At 45.2% G+C, this 24,858-nt stretch overlaps 1 protein-coding gene across 1 annotated transcript in view; it reads right to left on the reverse strand.

Moving 5' to 3' along the window:
- LOC115570419 (partitioning defective 3 homolog) overlaps nt 1-24,858 on the reverse strand; it is a 350,543-nt gene that overhangs the window by 98,778 nt on the left and 226,907 nt on the right. Inside the window, exons 17-20 of the mRNA XM_030399018.1 lie at nt 19,795-19,946; nt 17,092-17,130; nt 11,215-11,448; nt 7,893-8,127 (exon numbers count right to left, since the gene is read on the reverse strand). Of these exons, the coding sequence (XP_030254878.1) occupies nt 7,893-8,127; nt 11,215-11,448; nt 17,092-17,130; nt 19,795-19,946 (660 nt within the window). The remainder of the gene's footprint in view (nt 1-7,892; nt 8,128-11,214; nt 11,449-17,091; nt 17,131-19,794; nt 19,947-24,858) is intronic.

The following is a 24,858-nucleotide window of genomic DNA, read 5'->3' on the forward strand; positions in this document are numbered from 1 at the left end:
GTATGATCCAAAGCTATTTCATGAGATCATCAAACTGCATTTTATTTGTGATTTCATTGTTGCTCAGTCAGACTCCTTGTGGCAAAAAATGTCTAAGAAAACTTTGTGAGTTCAAGTTGGTTAAACATACAAGCACTTATACGGATAATGGCGTACTCACTCATCCCTCGTTATGGCAAAGAAAGGAATTTATTTATGGTGAATAAAAAGGAAAGCATTCATTATAGGTACTAAGTGTTGGGATACCGGTATAAAAGTCTTATTTTCTTAATCTTATCACCCAAACCTCCACGCCTTAGAGTTGGCATTAGACGTACATTAGAAGGGGAAACTGTTTAAAATGGATGTAATTCACATATATCTGGCTGTATATACAATTGTGGATACACAATTAACTCATAAAGGGCTGAAGCAGACCTGATATGCATCTGCAGCTGGCACATGAATCGAGCTTTACCTGCTGACTCCTCAGTCAGTCATCACACGCACTTCCTCTCTCCCTCAGACTTACATTCACCCCCTCCTTAACTCAAAACAAGGGGGGTGGGGGACAGCTCGCACGTCTTGGTAAGGCAGTGAGAGCCCAATTAAGATTCAGTCATGACAAACATGGAGAGGAATGAAATCCATATCTTGCTGTGAAACGAAATCTCCATTTCTCTGACACTCTCACCAAAGACACAGAGAAAAACATCAAAGGGGAAGCGGGTGAGAGAGAGAGAGAGAGAGAGAGAGAGAGAGACAGAGAGAGAGAGAGAGACAGAGAGAGAGAGAGAGAGAGAGAGAGAGAGAGAGAGAGAGAGAGACAGAGGCGGAAAAAAAAGACAGTTTCACTTTACATGCCAAACACATGTCGAGACGCTGACAGAACAAGAGGAATACGATTCCTGGCTTTAATTGGTTGCCTTTGATGGAAATCAGAAGTGTAATTCAACATCGATTGATATTACCTTTTGTAATTCAAAAGCAATTTCCCTGTCTTTTTTGTCTTCCCCGCCCTGTCCTATGCTTGTTTCTCTCGTACGGCCTATCTTCTCATTCACATGTTAGGGTGTGTGCACACATCAGCAGGTGGGAACTCACTAGATGGGAAAGGTCATTTCAGCCAGCGGCCTCTATTTCATTACATGCTAAGCCTGGTGGATGGCTGAGCAGACTAGCAATGAGTCCTACTGTAGCAGGCTGCTCGCTTCATTTGCATAGCACATAGGGGGAAATAAATAGCTTCTCCCATGTGCATTTCTCACCTCTGTCTCTGTAATATCAAGCATGCTTTGCATGTCTAATTTAATGTATATATTTTTGTTGCCATCCTTAGACCAAAACATACATTGAATATGGTTTATTAGGGGTGGCATGAGCGATCCATTTGTACTATTTAGAAAAAACAAAATGGCATTGTGCCGTTCTAAGATCCTTGAACGCGTTGTTAACGTTTTCTCATTATTTTCGAATCGGCGCGTCCTCCGAGAGTCGACTCACATTGGAACAGCCTTTCTCTGATTGATCAAAGCGATCTGGGCCAAAGCGAAGAAATAACATCAAAGTGGAATCAAAGTGTCTCAAAGTGTGAAAAACAAATATCAAACAGAGAGGGAGGAAGTTAAGAAACATCGGGCGGTTTTCTGTTTGGAACATCAAGGTTGATGAAAGGGGAGATGGGGGGGGGGTGAGAGGTGGGGTAAAGTAGGGAGGACAGCTTAGGAAAAATGAGACAGGGAAACAGTTTCAAGGAGATAAAGGGAAGAGAAGAGAAGAGAAGAGAAGAGAAGAGAAGAGAAGACGTCTTGGGTTTCCATGGGTAGGTCTGGGTGTGATTCCGCTGGGGTTGGATTGTTAGCAGTCACAGGCCTGGTAGAGTATAGAGGGGTGTGCTGCTGCACTTAATTTCAGCTCTTTAATAAAACACTTTATGAATTCAGTCATGTTTGCAGCCCTCTGCCTGAGACCCAGTGTGAGAGACATCGGTGGATCTCATTTCAGGCCGACAAGATTTCAGATTCAATTAACTCCATCGCGCAACACCACCTCTACACACACACACACACACACACACACACACTTCTCCCCATGCTTCAAGGTCTATCTCGGAGCACTGCGTGATCATTCTAAACCTAATTACTTCAGGGCTGTCTGATGGAGGCCCAGTGCTGCCCAATTACATTTGCATCGAGTGGCCAAAAGCAGAGGAAGTGCTGCCGGACAGCTAGACCCGCCCCCCTCCACCACCCCCCCATCCGCATCCCCACGGCTTAAATGACCATCTCCCACTCTTGCATGAAGGCGAAAGTCTCGGGCCGTCCTCCCCCCCCCCCCCCTTCATCCTATCCCTCAGCCTCTCCTTGTGTCTAACTGCTTCACCCTGCCACAAATTTACAGTGACATCCAATTTTTTGACAGCAGACACAAAGCCACGCTTGCCTTAACCTGGCGTACAGAGGAGTTTGTTGTTTTACTGTTTTCATCTCCCGTCGCTGCACTCTGTCACAGTGGCACTAATCTTCTCAGTGGGGGGCTGTGTTGTTTGTTGTTTGGCCCCTGCTGGGCATCTTTGGTACATGATTGGCAAGAGAGCAATGGGATGTCACACTCAGAGGACTTTTTTTTTTTTTTTGTTGGGGAGTTTGGAGTTCAGCCTGCAAAACTGACCCCTTTAAAGTCCTGGGATCTTGCACCAGCTTTGAAAACGAAGGGGGGGGGGGGAGTTCTTCTGAAAAGATGTATTTCCCAAGAAGTCGAAATAGCTGACCCTCTCAGTGCGGTGCCCTCGGTGACATATTTCTTTTTAGCTGTGCAGGCATTTGAAGGTGATATTGAGGTACGACTTTGCACTTGGCAAAGCTGCCAAAAGCAGTCGAAGTCCAGCGCTAAGTTGCTCCTGAAATATTTATCGATGACGGAATAAATCTGTGGCTCACTTTGCTTTAGCATGCTTCACAGGGAGGTCAATGTCACAGTCAGCCGACAGGGAGTCATTTTGTTTCTCACGGACACTTCAAGGGAGTGAATCCTTTCCTACCTGGGGACTAAAAGAAAAAGGGAACTTCTACAATCACTGACCACCCTGCTGAGCAGATGTTCATTCTGACACCGCCATCCACGGTGTGCTTTCATGTAATTATCTTTTCCTGCGTTACTCATATTCCTCACGTCATCCCAGCTGCCAGCCATTCTCTGGCGCAAGTTCTGGCGTGACGCTGTGCCCTGTGTTTGCCTTTACTACCTCAGCGTAGATATTATGATGAGTGAGGCAGAGCAAAAAAAAGAAGAACAATTATCGTTTTCTCTCAGATTACATTGAGCAGATGTCAGGGCCCACATGTGGAGGCGGCTAATTGCTGTCTCCAAATCAACTGTGGCATAATACTACAAGCATATGCGAGCATTTGCGTGTATGCTGGGGAAGGTAGAGGGGACGAGAGGTGCGTTGTACAGAGCGAGTTTGTGCGTCGATCCATCCGGCACGCTCTCAGCCATGTGTGCGTCTAAAAGCCAGGTTAATGCGTGTATCGTGTTGGTGTGCTAATGATCAAGCCGGCTTACCCGCCATCAGCCATTCACACCCACACGAGCAGAAAGAATCGTATGAAACGAAGGCACGGAGCAGCGCGGGAACACGCTAACTACTTACTCCGGTGCTGCACATAAGGCAATCATGCTTTCGTGGCATGGTATCCATATTCTAGGCATAGTCACGCATGCATGCAGACACACACACTCGTGCGATCCCCCCCTCACACACACCAGAATTCCCAGCGTGCTTCCACACTGCCTAAGAATAATAAAGATTGACGGATAGAAGCATCCCTCCACTTTCACTGCTTCCCTTCCCACTCCACACGCGTCTCTCGTGCATCTCTCCCTGTAGCCGTGAGAGGGGCTGCATCTGAAGGGAGGAGAAGGAAGGCGATGAGGTCCCTGGGGTGATGGAGGATGGAAGGGTGAGGGGAATGGGGTGTGCACGGCTGTCACACTGAGCTCCAGTGTCGACGGATGGCTCGGCATGCCACTTATCAGATTGGTGGTGGGGAGGGGGGGGGGGATTGCGAGGGGTGGGAAGTGGGGGGGGTGGGGGTGAGGGCAAGTGTGCATGAGGGTGAGGAAGCACCAGGGAGAAAGGGTGATGGTGGTGCCAGAGCCCATTAACACAGTCTTTTCATCTATACACACACACAGAGGCAAACATGCATTACACATGCACGCACATGCAAATTTACACAGGCCTTGAAACCACACACACACACGCACACTCACACGCACACGCAAACAACACACAGAGTACAAAATTGCCAGAGATCCTCAATCCTCCCTCCAGGCAGACAGCAGCACGATGCCGTGACTGCCGCTGTGAAAAGCTCCCTTCTTCTCTCATTCCCCATCTCCCTTTCCTTTTCATCCTCCTTTCTCACTCTCCCTTGGTGCCCCAGTTCACTCCAGTGCACACGCTCCCTCTCTCCTTACACCCTCACCCTATCCAGCCCCCAACCCCCACCCCCCACCTCTCTGGCCCCATTCTCCCCCGTCCCAACCCTGCCTTCAATTTTTCTTCCACCCTTCTCTTGCTTCATGCTACTGTACTCAGTAGGTAGCATTTCTGTCGTTCTTGTCAAAAGCACATTTATGCGCGCACACACACACACACACACACACACACACACACACACACAACACACACACACACATAGACCTTAAAAAATGCCAATCTACAAGCCACTGAAATATGCATATTCATTGAACACTCAAGCCTATAATGAATTTCTCAGGATAGTTATTTTTTTTTGCATGTGTGCACACACAACAACACGTTACGGGATGGAGATGGGGATGGTGAGGAGGTCAGTCAGTTGCAGAGCAGATAAACAACACCTCATTAGGCATGTTGAAGGGGGCCTCGCAGGCCCGGCCGAGACATCGTTGTCTGCTAGCATGCTAACAGAGCCCTGGGCAAAGCTCCCGACATCCAAACAGTCCCGATAGGATCAGAAAGTAATGATCACATGTTATCTACTTGAAATGACATGAATAATCACATATAATGGTTTCAGGGATAATGCGTCACCCTCCCCTCCCCTGTATCCCACTGGATGCAGACACGGACGCAGTGATAGATGCATGCAACAGACATCCTTGAAATAACAATAATGTCAAGTTGCCTGGGGCTGGTTTTTTATCCTCCGCATGCATGCACATTGCTATCCATTCACAAGAAGATAGGCTATTCATTACTGGATGGTACAGGACTGTATACCAGGCAGTCCGCCATCCTATAGGCAGTACAGTATGAAACCAGAGATGCAGGGCAGCCGCGGCTCTGCACTGCAGCTTCTTTGCTTTGGGCTTTAGGCAGTCAATTTTCTTTCCATCACGCGCTCGCACACTTACAGTCGTTCTCGCGCTCGCAGTATTTATCTCACAGTCTCTCCCTCTATCCTCCCTCTCTGCCTGTATTAGACCATCCTCCTCTCCCCTGGCTCTGATGTTAATGCACTCCCAATCAGGCTGTCCATTAAGCAAGATGTGCACTACACGTTCATCAGGCCGTCCAAAGGCCTGCATGCAAATGAGCTCAAATTGCGGTGCAGTGCAAACTCCTTGAAATCTCCTCAGAGGGAGAACGTGAGTGTAAGACGTGTGTGAGAAATGCGGGGAAAAAGTGAGCGCCTGCCTGTCCACTTTATGCTAATGAGAGCAACGGAGACAAGCATTACAAAAGATTAACCCAATCAGGATGCCTTTTTGATGTTTTGATGCAACGGTGAGACACACGCGAAATTTGCTCATGTAAATTCCATCTCAGATCTGTAAGCCTGAGAGTGTTGCGCTACTGTCAGCCTAACCTTTTGTCGCGCACGGTAAAAACTTCCCCCGTTCTGGAATCGCTGTCAAAACTTTTGCGAGAATCGCTACGAGTGAGACACACAACGGATCTCTTTTCCCCCCCCTCTTCTCCCTTTTTGACCGCTAGGCATTTCATATCGCTGCGATGTGTTCTTCACAAAGAAAAATTGTTTGTCATTGTATCCAGTGGGAGACATTTATTTTCACCTCAGTTCCTTTGCCATTTCCAGCGTTATAAGCCTTTTGGGTGGATTGCGAGGGAACTAGGAGGGAACAGAGAGGGGACAGCGTAGACGCGTGGGCGTGAGAGCTGTCATCGTATTAAGTAGTGAATTGTTTGAGGTATCAACACTGAGTAGGAGTAGCGGAATGAGGTAAAGACAAAGCTCGAGAGCCGGAGAGACAGACTGGTTTAGGGGGCTGCCTCTTTGCATTCAGGAGGCACAGGGCCTGGCGTTAAATACATGGAGGTCGAGGGTGGGGGGGTGTCAGGGAGGCCTACTGTGTGCCAACTCTTAAGTGGTGGTGGCACTCAAAGATAATGAAGAATGATGATGAGGCCGAGGAGGGCACGCCGAGGGCTCGCATGCACAGCTAAAATCACCCAGCAGCCACCTCTTGGGCTGAGCACACATCCGCTCAAAAAGGTTTGCCAGCGGCGCTGATTGCATGTCACGGAGTGTCAAACCCAAATTTCCACTTTCATTTACTAATCCAGCTCGCTTCCCTGTGTGCACTCCTGTCAACATGTGCGCCTCTCCACATATGTGCTCACGCCCGGCGTGCGACAGAACGTGAGCCTGTGCGAGTCATTATGCGTTTGCTCGACAGGACGCGAAGGCAGTTGAATTAGAAAAAAAAAAAAAAAGAACAAATCACGAGAGTGAAAATAATGGAAGATAAGCGAGCTCCCCGCATTCCTCCGTTGTGACCTCGAAACACACTTGTCGTCTTTATTGTTCATTACTGAGCCGTGCACCGCGATACGCTAACTAATCCCATTAAACTAATCCACATGAAAACAACTTCTGCACGATAACGGCCCGCACCGCCTCCACTGTTAATTTATGCAATATTCAAATGTGCATGGAATTGAAATAATTAATGTGACTCCCCCACTAATTTTCCTTTAGCAGAGATACTGAATGGATACCTGCAGGGTGTTTATTTTCACCCACTGTGTCTTTGCACATTTCTTACACGATTGTCTCAATGCACACAATTGTACAGTCTAGAGTAACTATACTCAGGGTAAGGAAACTTTGCCTATTAGTCCTCAAAGGCAGTGGAATTATTTTTCAGGCTAGAAGACAAACCTAACACCCATAAAATGTGCCAGCAAAGGTGTCTGGTTCAAATTTGCCAGCCTCCTGCAACTTCCTGTGGAAAATGAGGTGATATCACAATGTAGAAGACGTACAGCAGGTGAGATGACTGCCGAATTAAATCAGCGATATTAAATCTTTTGCTTGTGAATATGAATATCTGAAGGATGCTGGGAGCAGGATCATGCCACCTCTCATTGTCTCCCAAGGTTGTCTGTATCTAAAACCTTGGGACCACGTGACGAGACAGTGACTGAGAACACCAGCCGCAGGCAACAATTCCAACCTGCACACAGTTTTATCACCTCCAAAGGTCTTTCAACCCCAAAACCCAAATCACAGCTCCCACATTAGCAGCCGTATTGGCCCTGAACATTGTCTGCTAGTTAACAAATGCGGAGCATGTTTGGATAGGAGGAGCGCGCACACGGGATTATGAATAAAACATGTTGCCCTTATTAAAAATAATCTGGCTCAAAAGTGCCAGAGGCCCTTGAGGTCGATAACCCCCCCTCCCCTCCGCTCCATCCCCTCCCTCCAACTCAGAGGGTTCAAGGAGAGGGGTCCCTGATTAGCACTGGCAACATCCACAGAATGCATTCATATTCTGTATGATCCAGTTGTGAACGTGTTGAGTGGAATTAAATAAAGCAGATAGCGATTGGTGCTTAAGGCAACATGGGGGGAGGTTGTTTAGGATTTGGAGCTGAGTCTCCGTCTCATTCCTACCTGAACATCTCGCCAAGGCCCTTCAGCACACCTTTCTTCGCTTTGTTCTTGTCCTTGTCTTTCTCCCTGTCCTTATCCCTTTCAGGTTTCTTTTCGCTCCCTCCGATCTTGTCCCGATCTTTCCGCCTGTCATCTTTGGAGAGGCTGCCGTTCAGCCCGGGGCCCACAAAGAGGTCTCCGCTGGTGGACATCGACTCCCGACCTGATCTGGAACTTCCTTCGGTGTCCTCATCCACTGGGGAGAAGACATGAGAGCCAATGAGTGTGCGTTAAATATAGATGTGGAGAGAGAAAGAGATTAGCACATTCACACAAACAAAAAAATAAAAAATAAATGGAAGTCGGAAAAAAAGCAGAGAAAAAACTTTAACTTCCACTTGACTCCCTGCGGATCGCACAAAGTTGCAGTACAAAGCCTCACTTCCTTCTTGTGGAAACATCAGATAAACCATTAAAAGAAAAGCAGTGTCCCACAAGGTACGACAGCTTTGAACAAAACACACTGAATTCATCCGCCTCATTAGAGCAGAATATATTTACATTGTACACCCTTTGAGAATAGTATTCTGTTGAACATATTTTCACTTAGCTGAAAGCCTGAAGTTATTTCAAATGTGTACATTTTACACAGCTCACAAGAGAACCATTTCTTTTTTTTTTTTTTTTTTTTTATCCTTTTTCTCCCCAAAAAGTGGAAGCTGTAAAGAAAGTCATATGAATTTCATGCTTAATTTAAGTCTGAATTCATTTCAACCCAGACCTCAAATTGAAACCAAACTCCTTAGGTGATGTAGGGTTGATTAAATTCAAAGTTTCCATCACATCTAATCAGGAATGATATGCAAAATGTAATTAATCTGTCAGTAATTATACATTTAAATAATATCGCAAAAAGCCTCACAGGGATCTTAATTGCAAATGCGGCACACTTCGCAATCGGCATTGCTCCTGTCTATGTTCTATCTCCGGCTCGGAGGCGTGAGGTAGATGTCCTTCAGATTACAACTTATTACAGCCTCGCGTGTCGTCCCTTTAAGTTATGCCTTTGATGGAGGAGAGAAAAGCGCTCATCATGAAGAAAGAAGAGGGCGGGGACACCATGATGGATTTGTGGCGTACGGGACGAGACAGACTAAAGGAACGGGTGGAGCTGCTGGATTCACATTTCAAGGAACTGCGGGGTTTGTTTTTTCTCGCGAGCTGCGGAGCTATCAGCTATTTCTTTTCAGCTGCCTTCTCGGAGGAAATTACTGAAATGGAATCTCAACGTGGGGCTCTGTATGGTAGCAATAGAGACCAAACCACTGGTTTAAACCCGCTCAATTATGCAATTCACCGCCTCACGCAGCCCCTCCCTTTGCTTTCACCACCTCCACAAATTTGGGAACAGGTTCTGGATGGGTATCATTTTTATCACTCAATCTGCTGCCTGCTTATCATCCACTTAAGAGCAACAGCAGCGAATGGCAGCTGTGAGCTGTATCTGGCTATTCAAATGACTGAGATTAGCAGGAGTGCTAATGTCGCTACTGCTTAATGATGCCAAGCTGCCGATAACATACTAAACATTGTAATCCAGAAGCCTCCCAGAGGGCAGTTGCCAAGTGTACTTTGTGTGTGTGTGCGCACACGAGCGTGCATTTGTTTGCGGCCGTATCCCTTCACATGTGTTCTAATAAAGGCCATTATGTTGAGTTAGGAGCAAGGCCAAACAAAAGGTGGAGATTTCAAAATAAAGCAAGACAGAAAAAAACAAGCTACATCCCGCAGAAACACACACACAAAAGCTTCTAACACCAGACATCAGAAGGTAAGGCCATCCACAGCAATTTAATAGAACTGAAAGGAAAAAAGACTTTGCTGGCAATCTCAGATGACAGCGGAAGCATTGATGAAAGTGTCAGGAAACTAAAAGATAATTTGTGGAGACAGACAACCACAGGAAACACTTTGTCACTTAGTGGAAACTCTACCATTAAACTTTCCTTCTTTAATCATCAAGGACATTTAAGCTGGCCTGTCAGCGGAAGGTTATGACAAGTGAAATTGCCAGTCGTATTCCGGCACATAAAAGAAGGGATTTTTTTGCCCAACAGAGCAGATTTTTCTTTTTCCCTTTTATTTCCTCAGACGATGCAACACAAAGTAGCACAAGGGGGAAGTGCATTTTTGCCCAGCAGGATATCTTGTGGGGACACATTTTCTTTGGGTGATGCCACATTCTTATTTTATGTAAATAAAAGTCTGGGAGCAGAGGAAGGCAGCCGCTTATCTGTCAACTTTGACTATTAACCTCAGTGACGAGCGCAGACTGGCTGCTTTTATCTAAATTGAAAAACAGAGTTATTTGAATATCATGGGGGAGAATGCAATATACCGCGGCAGGGGAAATCGGTTGCTTTCCCCATTTTTCTTTGCCGAGATAAGACTGTATTTAGTGGCTTGCCGACAGAGCTTATGAGAACAAAGCGTTTCAGGCAAATAATTCCCTCTTTTTCAGATGTCTCCCAGCTCTTTAATGGTGAATGGAAATTTATATCTGGTGATTATTCTTGTGGTGTTGCGGGGTTATTACCTGTCGGAAAGCATAAGACCGCTGTCTCTCTACATCCAACGCATGTCATTTTGTCATCAAACACCACGTACTGATGGATATATTCACTCAAAAAGAGGGTGGCATGCCTTTCCTTACAAATTGTCCTCCTCCTGGTTTAGAATAAAGCAAGGTAATTACGGATTCAGTCCCAGTCAGGTAGGCATGTAAACAAATGTGAGGAAACCTGGCAAAGTAGCGGGTTGTTATGAGCCAAAACTAACTGGCGCGAACCGAAGCAAAGGGTATTTCATTTATTCTCATACTGAATGCAATTACGCGTATATATGTTACGTGCAAAATGGATGCAATAGGACCCTGACGTGTGTGGGTAAACAGCAGAAGTCTTTCCTCGCATGCACTCCATTGAAAAAAACATGGCAATGCACTTTAAGAGTTTGTAAGCTCCTGGGAAAACATGTTGCCACAGTCTCTAACAATTCCACTCAACATGAACTGTGCGAATATTAATGAGTGTGTAACCTAGACGCCTAATGCAGATGTGCTTTGTGGCACACGTCTCTCTTGCAAGCGGGGATCCCTAACCCAGTTTATTCGGGGGGTGAATCCTGCCTTTCAGAAAAGACTCTCGGGGAGTTCTGCGGTGGCCTATATTACACTGACTGAATGTCTTTGTAATAATCTTCTATCGCACATTGTATGATGACACACTTTTGGGCATGGTGCTCTGGTTCAATCCTCGTGAAAACAAAAGCACTAAACACTCACGTGTCTCCATGCTGTTCTCCTCTTCTGCCGCTGTGACGCCGGGTCTCTCGTACGATTTGTCAATTGCGGCTCGGAAGCTCTCGTTGCAGCCTCGGCCCCTGACGATCCGCGAGTGGGGCCTGTTAAGGTTGATCTCACCGTTCAGCGTTGCCTCTGCGACAGCGGTCTGCAGGCTTTCAAGGGAGCTGGACTTTTTTAGACCGAGGGAGGGTCCGACCACTTGTTCTGCAGAACCTATGGAAAGAGGAAATAGTGTCGCTGAGGCCAGGAAACTAATGGGGTGTGACTTCTTAGTCCCCCACAAAGGCTGCCTAAAACCATCATCACGCAGCTCACTGCATGTCGATGACTCATTTACATTTTGCCAGTTTCATATAGGTTGAGGTTATGTGCCGTACTTGGCAAGCAAAGAGAAGGTGTGAGTCTGGCAATTAACACGAAAAACAAATGATGCCATTGCCTGGCCAATGGAGTGTGTGAAATGAGAACAGAGTGTTATATCTTCACTGAGACAGTTTCCATTTGGGAATTATGATTCAACCTTTGTCCTTGTGTCTGCACGGTTAAATGATGTGGCTTGAACATAATGCATATAAATGGGCCACTATCAAAGACAACAATGTACCACAGTACCGGTGTGATTATGGTGTTCTACTAGAATAGAATACATTTCAAAATGCACAGATTGACTTTTAACCTTTTTTTACTCAGTTTCTCTAAGAGGCTGGTTAAAACAGAATAACAGACAGCATACAGACCATACCAAGTCCATTTCTTTCCAACACTGCGCTCTTGTATTGACTAGTTCATCTTAGCACAAACATCTCACAGCTGCAATCTTTTTGCTTTGTTTCTAAGGCCTTATCAAGACATCCCAATTTCACTCCCATTGCGTTAAATACAGCAGCCTGTTCAGCGGCCGTAATCCTCTGAGTTAGACGCTGTGGGTAGTAGGTACTGTGTCAGTCCTTGAAGCGCCCTTTTAGAGCAGTGGTGTGAAGAGCTAGGAGGTAGTCAGGATGGTTGGATTGCTGGATCCCCCCCCCCCCCCCCCCCGGAGACCAGTGTTCGTGTCCTGTCAAATGTCGAGTCGAATGTTTGTCAGCAAGCTTTATTTTGAAAGTCCGACCCGATGTTGCATATCTATCATCACTAATTTGACTGCGGAGCCCTTTGCATGCAAAACTTATGCCATGGGTAAGTGGGAAGTGTGTCACAGTTTGAGGCTTAACACCACTGGCCAAACTGCTGTATTTGACGAGTTGGGAGGGGGCATTTGTTGCATATAAATAGATGTTAGGCAACAGGTAATGGAATAGAACATAAGGCAGAACTGTCAGAGAAACAAACAAACTGCTCTGTTAACACCTGCACAACAAAACTAGCACTTGGAACCTTTCCAGCACATTGCCATCATACTGCACACTGCAACACAATCCCACTTCATAACGGCACTGCAGTATGTCTAGTTGACAAGACCAGTGCTGCCCACTTTATTTAATTTGCTGATAAATGCTGCACAAAGCATAACCATTATGCAAAGTAAATACAATTAACATATAAATTGTGCACATGACACAAATGAAGGGTTGTTAAGACTGGAAACCTAACTCATATACATCATACTTGTTAGATTAAGTATCTCCTTAAAAGGACGTAGAGAGCGACAGGCCGGAGGGCCATCTGTGTCGAAAGCAAAGTGATTTTGAACAGTCAGCCTCTTCAACACTGCAACCAGACTGTGGACAGCTGTAATTATTTTTCCAATGCTTGCCAGGGGTTTGTTTAGGGTATATAAGCGGAGCGTGACACAGGTATTGGTATTTCATTTTGTCAAGGCAGGTCCGTCGGTTCCCCGGAGCTCTTACCTTACCTGCCAGTTGGTAAACAAGCAGCCTGGTTGATTTTCTGTCCCCCTTATTCTGCCTCAATTCAGCAAAGCAGCGAGATGCTGTCAAACGTAACGAGATGGCTTCCTGAATATGCGCAACTGAGGCCTTGTTAGATGTAAACTTCTGCAGAGGAAACTATCAGTAACAATGGATAAACCGTTGATTCAATTACTTTAGGGGCCTCACTGGCTCTCTGATGTTAAAGCACATGTCGATGGAGTCTGGACAGAGCGGCATTGTGTCTTTACGACTCCCTGTGGACCATACAGACCCTCCACGTGTAGCACGTGTGTGCTGCTGTTTCCTCTGCGGCTTCAAGTGCTTTAAACAAACGTCTCCTGCAGTGCTTCCTGTTAGTTTTCAATAGCAAATGTTGCTTTAAGGTCTGAGAACACACACATGCAAACACTGACATATTGTTTGTGTGTGTGCACCCCATGCGGGGACTCCCCAAAAAGGCACAATAACGCAAATTCATGACGGACCAAACACTTCTATGTCCGCAACAATCAACAGAGCCTGGACATGTTTAAAGTGGCCTAAATGAGGCATGGCCTACTGCTGCTGGCTGATCACACTGGATCTTTAGACAGAGGATTGCACAGCCAAACACAGATCAAGCAAAGAAAATAAACCCCCATCACCGAAAAGAAAACAATTTGTGACCACTGCATGGAGGGCTCCCTCTGAAATCCATTTGTTTCAGGGCATGACAGTTTGAGGCAGGAAGAGAAGGAACATAGAGTGATGCAAACGCGCAAAGGTTACAAAAGCAATGTATGAATAAGCTTACGAAAAAAAAAAATAAGAGGGTTAACTGGCAGCAATGTGCAGAAATGCACATATGCAGCTACTGTTATCTTCATTTTAGCAGTTGGCAGCTTGTCTCTTTTGTTTGCGCTTCTCGTCTTGATCCTCTCACCGAGCAAACCTGCAGCAGCTCACCAGTGATTAGCCAGCTATCTGGGTTTCACAGTTCAAACACACCATCGAGACAGTTACTTTGCAGAGGACAGGAAAAAAGAAAGGGTTCCTATTTTAATAAAATCATTTTCAAGAAACTTTTATGATATTTAGGGCCACAAAGGTGTCCCGCTTTCCGCCACATTCGATACAAAATGCACACTAACGGAGAATGTGAGTGCTTTTCTATCATCCGTCTATAGATCTGGTGTCAAAGAAGTCAGATAGGCTAAAAGGTCAGCTGTTAGCCAGTGGTGTTGGATTTCTGGAGTGGTAAACCCACCTCTATGTCTGTGGCACTCTGTTTTCCCCCTTCCTTGTTTGTCAATGTTAATAAAAGTATCAAATCCCAGGAGGAGCTGGACTCAATCCTGAAAGTACCTCTCGAAATAAATGAACACCAATCCTATAATGCTGCATCCCATTTAGTAAGAAGAGCCAACGTGTGTGCCTTCAGGCTGCATCAGGCAGTAAAACAAAACTTTACTGTTTGCTACAAATGTCTATGGGGTCAAGAGCTCTCCAGCTGCTGGAAGAGAAGACTCGTTTTACAGCTCAGTCCGTCAGTTGAGGTAGGACATTTCTGCTTACTATGACGAATGTTAACGCTGGGAAAAACAGGAACCACCTTTAACAACAAACTGAATGAAAGTTAAAATCACGTAATTAATTTGTTCGGAAGGAGTAATCTCATCACGGGGAGTGCAGTCTTGAGAAAAAAAATACATCATAAGGAAACAAAAGCGCAGACAGAGTGTAGCAGGAGAATGGTGTGATTTTTCATACTTTGTGGATAAAACTCAGTCAACCCAGAACAAATACCATGTAATTTTTTTTTCTCCCAAGCTTGCGCTTAAAGCCTGCCAACAGCTGAGACGCAGAAGCCGGGGTGTATGTTTGACACAATGGGATTTCAAGTTAGAGCCGCGCAGGATGCAACAGTTCAAGGGAACACAAATGACATCTGCTGTACTCGGAAACAGGGAATAATCCTCCCGCTCTGTATTCCGCACCACGATCCCCTTTGCCATTGTTTCTAGTCGGCGCGGTGAATGACTGAGAGAGGCAGAGAGACAAAGCGAACGGGAGAGCGAGGCAATGAGAGGGAGTTTGCCCACAGACCCCAGCTGCCTCCAACCTGCCTTTGTTTTCTTCAGAAGCAGCCGTGGCTCTCCTGGGAGAGCTTGACGGACAGCTCTCTGTATGCCAGTCTATTATGTGATTCCTATCACACAACAGAAGCCTCGGTGCTCTGCTCCTCATCTCCCTCTTATTCACAGAGATGAAAATACATATTCCCCCATTGCATACAGACATGAGTTTGTCACTCCCCACACGTCCGGAGGAGAAATGAAAATCATCAAAATGAAATGCGCAAATAGAAAGACAATCAAACCAAACAGGGGGGAAAAGTGCACCTGGAATTCTATCATGGCCAAAGACAGAAACGGCCGACATGCCGTGCTCCTTTGCCAGTTTAAGGGCAAGGACAGTTAATTGGAGAAGATCCATTGCCATTAAACGTTAAAGGGAAGGTATGGCAAACTCCATGAATAAATCAGCAGCGGTTATTACAGGAACAGGAGCCAATAGCATAATTAGAGCAGCTAAAACTATGCTCCCCAGCCATTATTCACCACGGCCCCTTGCATGTAAAGATCTGTGTACAGACAGGGGCTCCATTACACATAATTTATTCAGAAAGCCGGGGCTTTAAGCAGGCCGGTAAAAGGGTAATTACGTTAAAAATAGCCTCCAAGGTGGTCGAGGGAAGGCCACGTCCAGGTAACCCAGTGGAAGTGAGGCGTCCCTGGGTCGGCTGGGCTCTTATGTCTCTGACAGTTGTGAACCATTAGCTGGACAGAGGACGTCCTCCGTACACTGAACATGTGTCACAAAGGAATCATCATTACCCGGACTGATTATCATCTCTATCAGCGATGCTAGACATTATTCTGTGACTGTGCGCTTTTATCAACCCACCGGAATGTTATTTTTATACTTGTTTATCTCTCTCCAAGTCAGCCTACTCACTCAGCTAGCTAAGCTATTAATATGCAGAGGCTGCTAACGTCCATGCCAAGCCTGGCAACCCACTGGATCAGCAACTGACTTGGCTGGAATAGAAATGCACAATTACAGTGAGCTTCAAGTGTCTGTCTCTCATTTAGCACAGCTGGCCTATCAGAGACTAGGCTCCGCTACTCTTTTAATATTTGTTTTTAACACTTCCCTGCCTCGCCTCCTGGAGAACGTTTAGGAGCCCTTAAAGTATACAAAAAGTTAGATATCTGCATAAATGTGACTTCACATATCATGTGATGTACCACATTATTTTGTTATTCAACTATCACTGAACATAACACTACACATGAACACAACACATGAACACAATTCACATAGTGAACATGCAAGAGGCATATTACTTTCAAATTAGTGCTCCTAGAAATCACTCAAAACTATCCCCCTGTGACCCAGTCATGAGCTCACTCTGTGTTAATTTAATGGAGTGAATGCACTCTAACATGCTCCAACCAGAGCTCCAAACAGCCTGACTATGATGGATCAATTGCAGCAGGCTGAAGAGGCCAACTGGCAGTGTCTCTCTCATTGTCTCTCTATTGCAAATGCCACTCCGTTGCCTCGTTCGCTCCAGCCCTCCACAGCTCCCGCAGTAATGAGTGTTTTCTTCAGTCATTTGCACTGCAGAACGAGCACAATGGCACAGGTTCCCACATTAGTTGCCAAGTCTCTATTCAACACCATGCAACTCCCTCTCAGCAATATGAAAACCCTCTTTTGATCATGCTGCAATTACCTCAAACAACTCTCTCCTCCATATGCATCTAAAGGTGCCAAGATCACACAGCCAATAGTGGTTGGTTATGAGCGGGTTATGGAGAAAGTGTATGACTGATTTTCCAATTTCTGTTTCTGACCCACGGACCCAGCTGAACATTCACAATGGACGACTGTGATAATGGTGACAGTGTATGGAGTCGGTCCAGACATGGCTGCTTACCTCCGCTGGTTCTTGTGCTGCAGTTAATCGCACCTCCTACTGTTAAAGAGCATAAACAAGTGTGAGTGGTTAGTGATTGAGCAGAAAGTGACAGAGTCAGAAAGGGCAGGGTGGATCCTGAATAGTTTTAGGATAGTGATGTTAGTTGAACAGATATTACACTACAATAGCCTGTCAATCACCAGCCTTACAAGGTAAAGTAGCCGGAATGTGCTAATGTATCACTGCCAGCCGCGGCACCTCACGTCTCTTTCTTCCCTTTTCTTTCCTCACTCAATCACGTTCCCCATCTAAATGGGATTGAACAGCGGGATGTCTGACCACTTTAGCATATTTCAACAATGATGGGCTTCAAAGTCATGAAATCCATTCTGCTGATGTGATTTGGGAGTACCTGGAACACGATTAAAAGGAAGGACAAAAATACCAAGTGACAGAATAAAATGAGAGCCTGTAGAGGATAGCATTGTTGAGCATGTTAACCATTTAGCCGGGGCAGCTGGGAAAGCACAGAGCCGCTTTATTAATGTGTTAATAGAGAGAAAAGAAGTGTGCTTACGCAAGACAAACTTCAGAGTGCAGATGACAAGGCATAAGAATGAATGCTGGCACTATGTTCTTTGGCTCATTTCATTCTCGGCTCCATTATACATTACCCATAGGCCATTTTTCATTGTGTGGCTTTGATGTAATAATTCCATTAAAATAATCAACATGCTACAGCGGCGTGCGCCTTTGAGATAAATGGAACTTGTGTGACATTAGATACGTACCAAATCACAATATGTTTCATTCTGACTCCAGCTCGTTTATTGACTGAAACATTTCTCCTCCGGGAACTCATGTCAGTGACGAGAGTTATTACACGAGAGGAGCAAGTTAGTTATTTCCCTCCACCGTCTCATCACCGTGATATCCCCACTGATGGATTTTGTACTGGCAGAGATTTCTGTCAGCACGACATTTCAGAAACTCAAGTAGCAAGTAGTGGAAGGGAACGTGGGTTTGAATTACATCTAGTAAAACATACGCTGATCTCGAGAACTATGAAAACGATGGGGCAATAATGGAGAATTTGCGAATCATCAATAACACCCAGGAGTGCCCGAGAGTGAGGCATCATCTTGTGAACAGATGAACTAGTCTGTTTTGTGAAAAAAAACAAACTGCTGTTTTCTAGAGCTAATCAAATTCACGAATAAATGCTGATGCCACTTTGGAACAATTAAGAAGCTTTTTTGATTAAACCCCTTGATAAAATGTGCATTTGCAACGACGAGAACGCCATCAAGGAGCTATCTCGGCAGCCTGTCCATTCTACTCACTTCCTGTCTTCGGCTATATCCAATTATGTTTTATTCGACACTAAGAACATAATGGAAAATATTTGTATGCTCGACTAATTGGTCAGTGAGACCTATCCAATAACAAACTATCATCTTTCTCCTGAGCAGCACTTTCCCCTTAAAGTTGGTGTTGTCTCGGTTCACTTTGTAACAAAGTTTTACGGCTGGACAGAGGGTACTACAGGGAAGGTGGGCCCCACGGAGCTGAGTGCAGTGGCCCGGACCTTCACAAGTCTGCGGGAGAGTCAAGGATTTCTACAGGTCTCTGAGCTCCATGAGGAATAGAGTTTGCTGTTATCTGTTATGATTAGCCAGTGATCCGAGAGAAGGCAGCGTCTGCTTCATCCTCAGTGGGAGAGGCTCTGAACTCACACCATCTTCTTCCCTGGATACAGTGTGTGTGTGCGTTTTTGAGAGTGTGCTTATGCATGTGTGCGTATTCACATGCATGCGTCTCACCACCCTTCCCATCACTAAAGACACCATTGTGCTCTGGCTTTTTGATCTTTACTCATGCTCCACTGGACACGGGGGCCACGGGAGATTGAGGCCGAATGAGGAGCGGTGGTGGCTGGACAGGTCTGTGAGAACTGCTGTATGTGTGTGTGTGGGTGACTGGGGGGTGTTCCGCTGTTACTGGAACAGTCTGATGGCATGAAGTGCTTGAAGAGTCACAGGTTACAGTGAGATCTAGTCCATCAGCACTGTCCAATGGGGAAAGAACAAGAATGGTCAAGTTTTACTGTAAACAGACCCACAGGGTCTCATAAACATCCATCACACTGTACAGCCAAACATCCTTATGGAACTTTGACTTTGTGTACTTGCCATACTTGTGCATGCACAGACTTTTCTTGAGCATAACACATATTACAAACATTTCCATTACATAAACACATGTTTTTCCTATCAAGTATCGTGCTTTTATTTAGACATTTGGGAAATCAGCTTTGCCTGTTTGCTTCTTGCTTAACTTAGCTTTGCACCAACAATGCAAACATAGGGACAAGGATTCCTGGTTCTGCACAAATGTAAGGAATCTGCCTACCAGCACCTCTGAAGCTTGCTAATGTATCGTGTTTGTTTAATCCACACCGGAACATAAGTGTCAAAACACTGGTCATTTTACAGATGTCATGTTCTAAACTAATTTGTCTCACTGGAATTCTTAGATTCCATTAAGTTGCTGATCCTGGCTAATAAACAGTCCACTATATCGTATCATATATTCAGCAAAACAGTATTTGTGTATTAAGAAAGCAAATAAGCGTTTCCCTAAATGTCAGACCTTTTCCTTTTATCACACACTCCTGACATCCATGTGCACGGTGTGGATAGCACATAGCGCAGCGTTTACCTAGATCCATGCTCTTGGACTTGCGCGCCTTGACGATCTCCAGCTGAGAAGCATTCTCGTACTGTTTGGTGCGTTTCTCCGACATACTCTGGCGGCCGAAGCCCTCCCTCTGGAAGGAGCCGTCAGGGTCTTCTGTGTCTGGACTGAGCGTGCTTCATGAGGAAGAAAGGAAAGAAATAACAAAGGTACAAAGGCATTATAATTTTGCCATGACACATAGCAAATACAGGGCCACTCCAGCAGCATAGCCCTTAATCTTCTGATTATCCAATTACAAATATATTTTGTAATCATCTACATCACAATGCAGTTATATTGCTGGAGGAAATCCTTATAAAAAGGACTAGTAGATAAAATCTACCTATAAATATTCATACATCTCCAAACCTGAGCCCAAAACGCTCAGTTACTATCAGATAATGACCATCGGCATTCAGTACTCACCCACAAAACACACACAGTCAGTGTCAATCCTTCATTTCAATGACTATTCCAATCAAGGACACCTCCAGCTCTGTTGGGAGGGATCAGGACAGGCTGCGATGGGCTAGATGAGGCCTGGCTAAGATGTGCGATACCTCAGTGAGGTGAGGGTGCTCTGGGGTCACTCAATACCCCCCCACCCCCTTCCCCATCTACGCCTATATGTCTGGAGCAGTGGCAGAGCCTGGCTCACCATAGTCTGCTCCCTTTGAGATCCTCTATCTCTGTCTGAATCTTAATTGAAAATCGGAGGGGAGTGGGGAAAGGTGGTTGGGAGATGGTGGGGGTGCACTGGTATTTGCATGCAGAAGAGTGCATTTACAATTAAGGTGAGAACATCTTGCTATTTGAGGGGAGACGGGAGGGAGGAGATGTGGTGCCGACGGAGTATAATGAATGTTCCATGCATGAGAGGGCGCTGTCACTGGTTCTTTTGTTCTGTTGATGATTGTACATTATGATCATGAAAGGTTGTACGTATTTTTACCTTTAGAAAACCTTTAGGACACTGACATGTAATCAAATGATCTGATGTGTACTGCACTTGCAAATGGAAATTATGATTATATGTTTGAAAGTGGAGTAGTGGGGAAGAAATCATTTTATTTTTTTTTTGTTATTGTATCATCCTGGAGCAGATGCTCCTTCAAGCACCTTTCAATATTTGTAATATCACTTAACAGCAACTGCAGACACGCTGGCACTTGTTTGCATGTAAACAATTCTTATTTGGGTTGTCAGCCCCATTTAACAAAGGAGCTGCCTCATGTGTCAGGAGGGACTGGCGTCAACATGTCACTTTGCTGTCGACCGTACCTGACAATCCCAACTAAGATCAGACCGCCTCGCAGGACCAACTCTGGCTGACACAGGAAGAGAGGGAGGTGGAGCAAGAAGAGAGGAATGACAGCACAGATGTATAATTCATTTATTCATCATCCCTCGCTATTCTCCTCTCATCACTCCGAGCCCACAAAAAACCAGCCTGCCCTCGCTTTTTCTGTCTTCGCAAATGTCATCTGTCGGAGCGTGACTGAGATGGTGCGGGAGAGAAAGGAGGCATTTTCACCCTGAATTTAGATTTCCCTCACTCTTGCCAGTATTCATTTATTTATTTATTTATTTTATAATTTTTTTTTGGGGGGGGGCAAATGAACACACAAAGAACACGGACAAAGTAAGAGGGCAGGAGGTGGGATCATGCTCTGCCTTGTCACACAGGTACAGAGAGTGTGTGACTGTTTGTGAGAAATTTGTGGGCAGTTAGAGTGAAGTTCAAAGGGACAGCCCAGTGGTGGTGTAAATTCACTCGGTAGGACATCAGATCTGTTGATTTAAGCTACTGCCCATTTTGACACTGCCTCCGTTTCTCCTCTGGTTCATGCAGAGCCATGACTAAAAGCCCAGGATGGGGATCTGAAGAGAAAAAGCCAATTGTGTTGCTTTGATCACCCCTGCAAGCCGGAGGTACTTGCTGTCGGGGCTTGCACCTAAGGTCTCCATATTCTCAGAAATAAAGGTTCCAAATGGGGTTTTCCTGAAGGGTTGAGGATCTAACCAGAACCATCTGCTTCTGAGAAAACATTTTTTTAAAAAGAATTATGGAAGAACCTTTTTCTTCAAAGGTTTCAAGGTTTCTTTGTCGGACTGAGGGTTCCTAGCGCCTTCACTTGCGAGTGTAGGGCATAACTATTTGAAGAGGTGGCAGTGACTGTTAACTGAGCACTACTAGTTCCCATTCTTTGACTTGTGTCACATCATAGTCAAGTGAATCCTAACTGAAAACCTTTGTCACAAGTTGTTCCAATTAAATTAAGTAGTACATTATTCAGTTTTTTCACATTTGTAAGACCCAGCTGAAAATATGCTACTTATTGTACCAAAGGCAAGGCTAAAATTAATCTTCTGGTCTACTTAAAGCTGACGCACAAAGACTCACAGCTACTACAGTCCATTAACAGAAGTACAGCACTCAATTACAGATCTCATATTCACTTTCTACTGGCTATTAATTTTCCCGAAGGAATGCTTGTTGTAATGAGATACTGCTTTGAAAAGCCTCTATGCTCTGATCCAGATACTGCTTAAGCTCAAATTCAGCCGACTGGTGGGAAGAAAAACTGATAGAAAGGATCTTAACTGTTTGAGTCTACAAATGGGAGACCCATACTGGACTTGGATGACCACTGAATTACCAACTTGGCTCAGATACTCAATGAAAATGTATATGGAAATAAGAAGAGGCTTGAGCATGTGACCAACTCCCAGAGAATTTTCTCCTCAGACCTCAGGCCTCTTTAACAATCGGCCCAATCCATTTGGATGATACACCTCTTCATCTCTCCTTCTTTAAATAGCGTTTAAAGCAATTTCCACCATACCGAGCAGATGCTTTCCTGCCCATTCAAAGTCCTCCCATCATCTAAAATTAACTAGCGCTGAGGATTGCTCACAGGCAAATCCACAGCTTTAACTTGCATATTACATCAACTTGTTCTTGTCGCCCTCGCAGGAAGTTAAATGTGTCAAACCTCACATCAGCCTGCTTGCTAAGTGGTGGCTGCTAAAAGTCTTCCGTACTCGCATTTTACCCTGATGACTTACGTCATTCTTTTAAACTTATTTTCCTCCCTTTTCCCAACTCCCAAAAGTTCTTACCCTGATCTAAAAACACAGAGGCAAGTCTGTTCCTGCTTCTTAGAACAGTGCAGCTTGGTTTGATCGACTAGCTGCTGGTTCTGTGCATTAGCTTCAGCACCTCAGAGAGGGGCCAAGAGGTGGAGAGCGATGCCCGGTAAGGTGCTTCTGAAATGGCTCTTCTGAGGTTTGGAGGAGGCCGATTCAGCTGACCGCATGGATGCATAGCTGGGCCAGGGAGCTTGGAGCTGTCTTCAATCATTGCATAAAGCCCTGCAGGAGAAGTCGATGCTGAACCGCAGGCAGGTGCACTAGTGGACACTAGATAGCTGAAATAATTTCTACATTTCAGAGGATAAAAGGTGAACAGGAGGCCTTCGCTTCAATCTTTGTAACAATTTCTTAAATATGAATGTGTGGGGAAAAAAAAATGTCTCTCAGATTACCACTTCTATTGCACTCTCTTAATTGCACCTATAAAACATCAGGGTATAAAGACTGTAAAATAAAATGGTTCATTCAGTGCCACGCAAAGCAGCAGCTGCACCTGTGATTTGCTGTAATCTCCTTTTAATTGTGATGAAGTTGCAGAGAGGGACAGAGAGCGAGAGAACAGGATCAATTAAGACCTCTTTGTCCATCAGCTGACTCCTGCGTTAGACCTCCTCATTCATTCTGTGCCCGGTGAATGGATGCTTTAATTGAGTTTTTCCACACTGACTTCTCCAGTCTGCTGACTGAGAGGGCGACTGACAAGAACCAGGCAGCAGAGGATACTCTGGTTTGTGTGGCATGTGTGAGTGTGTGTGTGCAGGTCACATTGGCATGGCTCATGCTGAGATTCACCTGCATCCCTGTCACTGTGATGCAGCATGTTGGGGACACGCAGACATAGTGCACGACACGGGAAGCCGTAGATGAACACAATCAAGGTGAGCACAAAAATGAAAGCATGTATGACATGCTTGTACCTATGGCACGCTACTGAGACACGGTAAATATTCATAGAGCCAGAAGGGAATATTAGCATTTAAGGAAAGACTGCCTCCAATTAATGTGTGTGTTTGTTCATGTGTGAATGTGTTTGTGTGTGTGTGTGTGTGTGAGTGTGTGCTACCTGGTGTTAAAGTCAACGGCAATTTAAGTGGACATTTGAGATTATGAAAATAGTGTGTGTGTGTGTGTGTGTGTGTGTGTGTGTGTGTGTGCGTGCTTTTGTGTGCATGCACTACAGCGCTGTTTACTTTTATCTGTAGTTATGCTGATGCCTTATGGGAAAAGAAATAAAAAAATAAAAACACATGTGCTTAGTAGAGCACTTGCAATTCTTAGTTACATTACTGATGATAGAGACTATAAGAGAGTCAACTGAAGTAGGCAGTCTGCCTGCAATGTTAACTTGGAAGTTTGTTTGTTCATGTCTTTGCGGACCTTTTCCACTTTATATGTTAATTTGTGAAATTGTTTACCAGCCAATGTGTATCTAAAACACTCATGAGACTGAGCGCGTCTGTGCAGCGGTGTGTGTGTGTGTGTTTGTGTTTGTGCGACTGGATGGGTGTGTATGTTTGTCTGGAGTCCTTTTCCATCTCTGCTGGTTGACAGACTGTGTCAGAGCTGCCTGGGAAATGATGTTCCCACCTGTGACATCTCACAAAGACAGAGAAGGACACAGTCTAGTTTCTCTCTCATTTGTGTCCCTAGCTGTCCATTTCTTCTCCCTCTCACCTTCATGAGAATTGACACCTATCCTCTATTCTGTCAGGTTTATCCAGTCGAGGGGCCAAACCATGGGGACAGTTAGGAGTGGAGCTATTTCAGGGTTGTGATAGTGCTCCTAGTGGTCTGAGTGGGGAAGTGAGTTTTCTTTTTTCAAGGAAGTTTATTTAATCCATCACACTTCATGAGGCCAGTATTAGATATTAGTTTTGCTGGATGGGGACT

The sequence above is a fragment of the Sparus aurata genome, chromosome 19, assembly GCF_900880675.1.
Source record: "Sparus aurata chromosome 19, fSpaAur1.1, whole genome shotgun sequence".
NCBI lineage: Eukaryota > Metazoa > Chordata > Actinopteri > Spariformes > Sparidae > Sparus > Sparus aurata.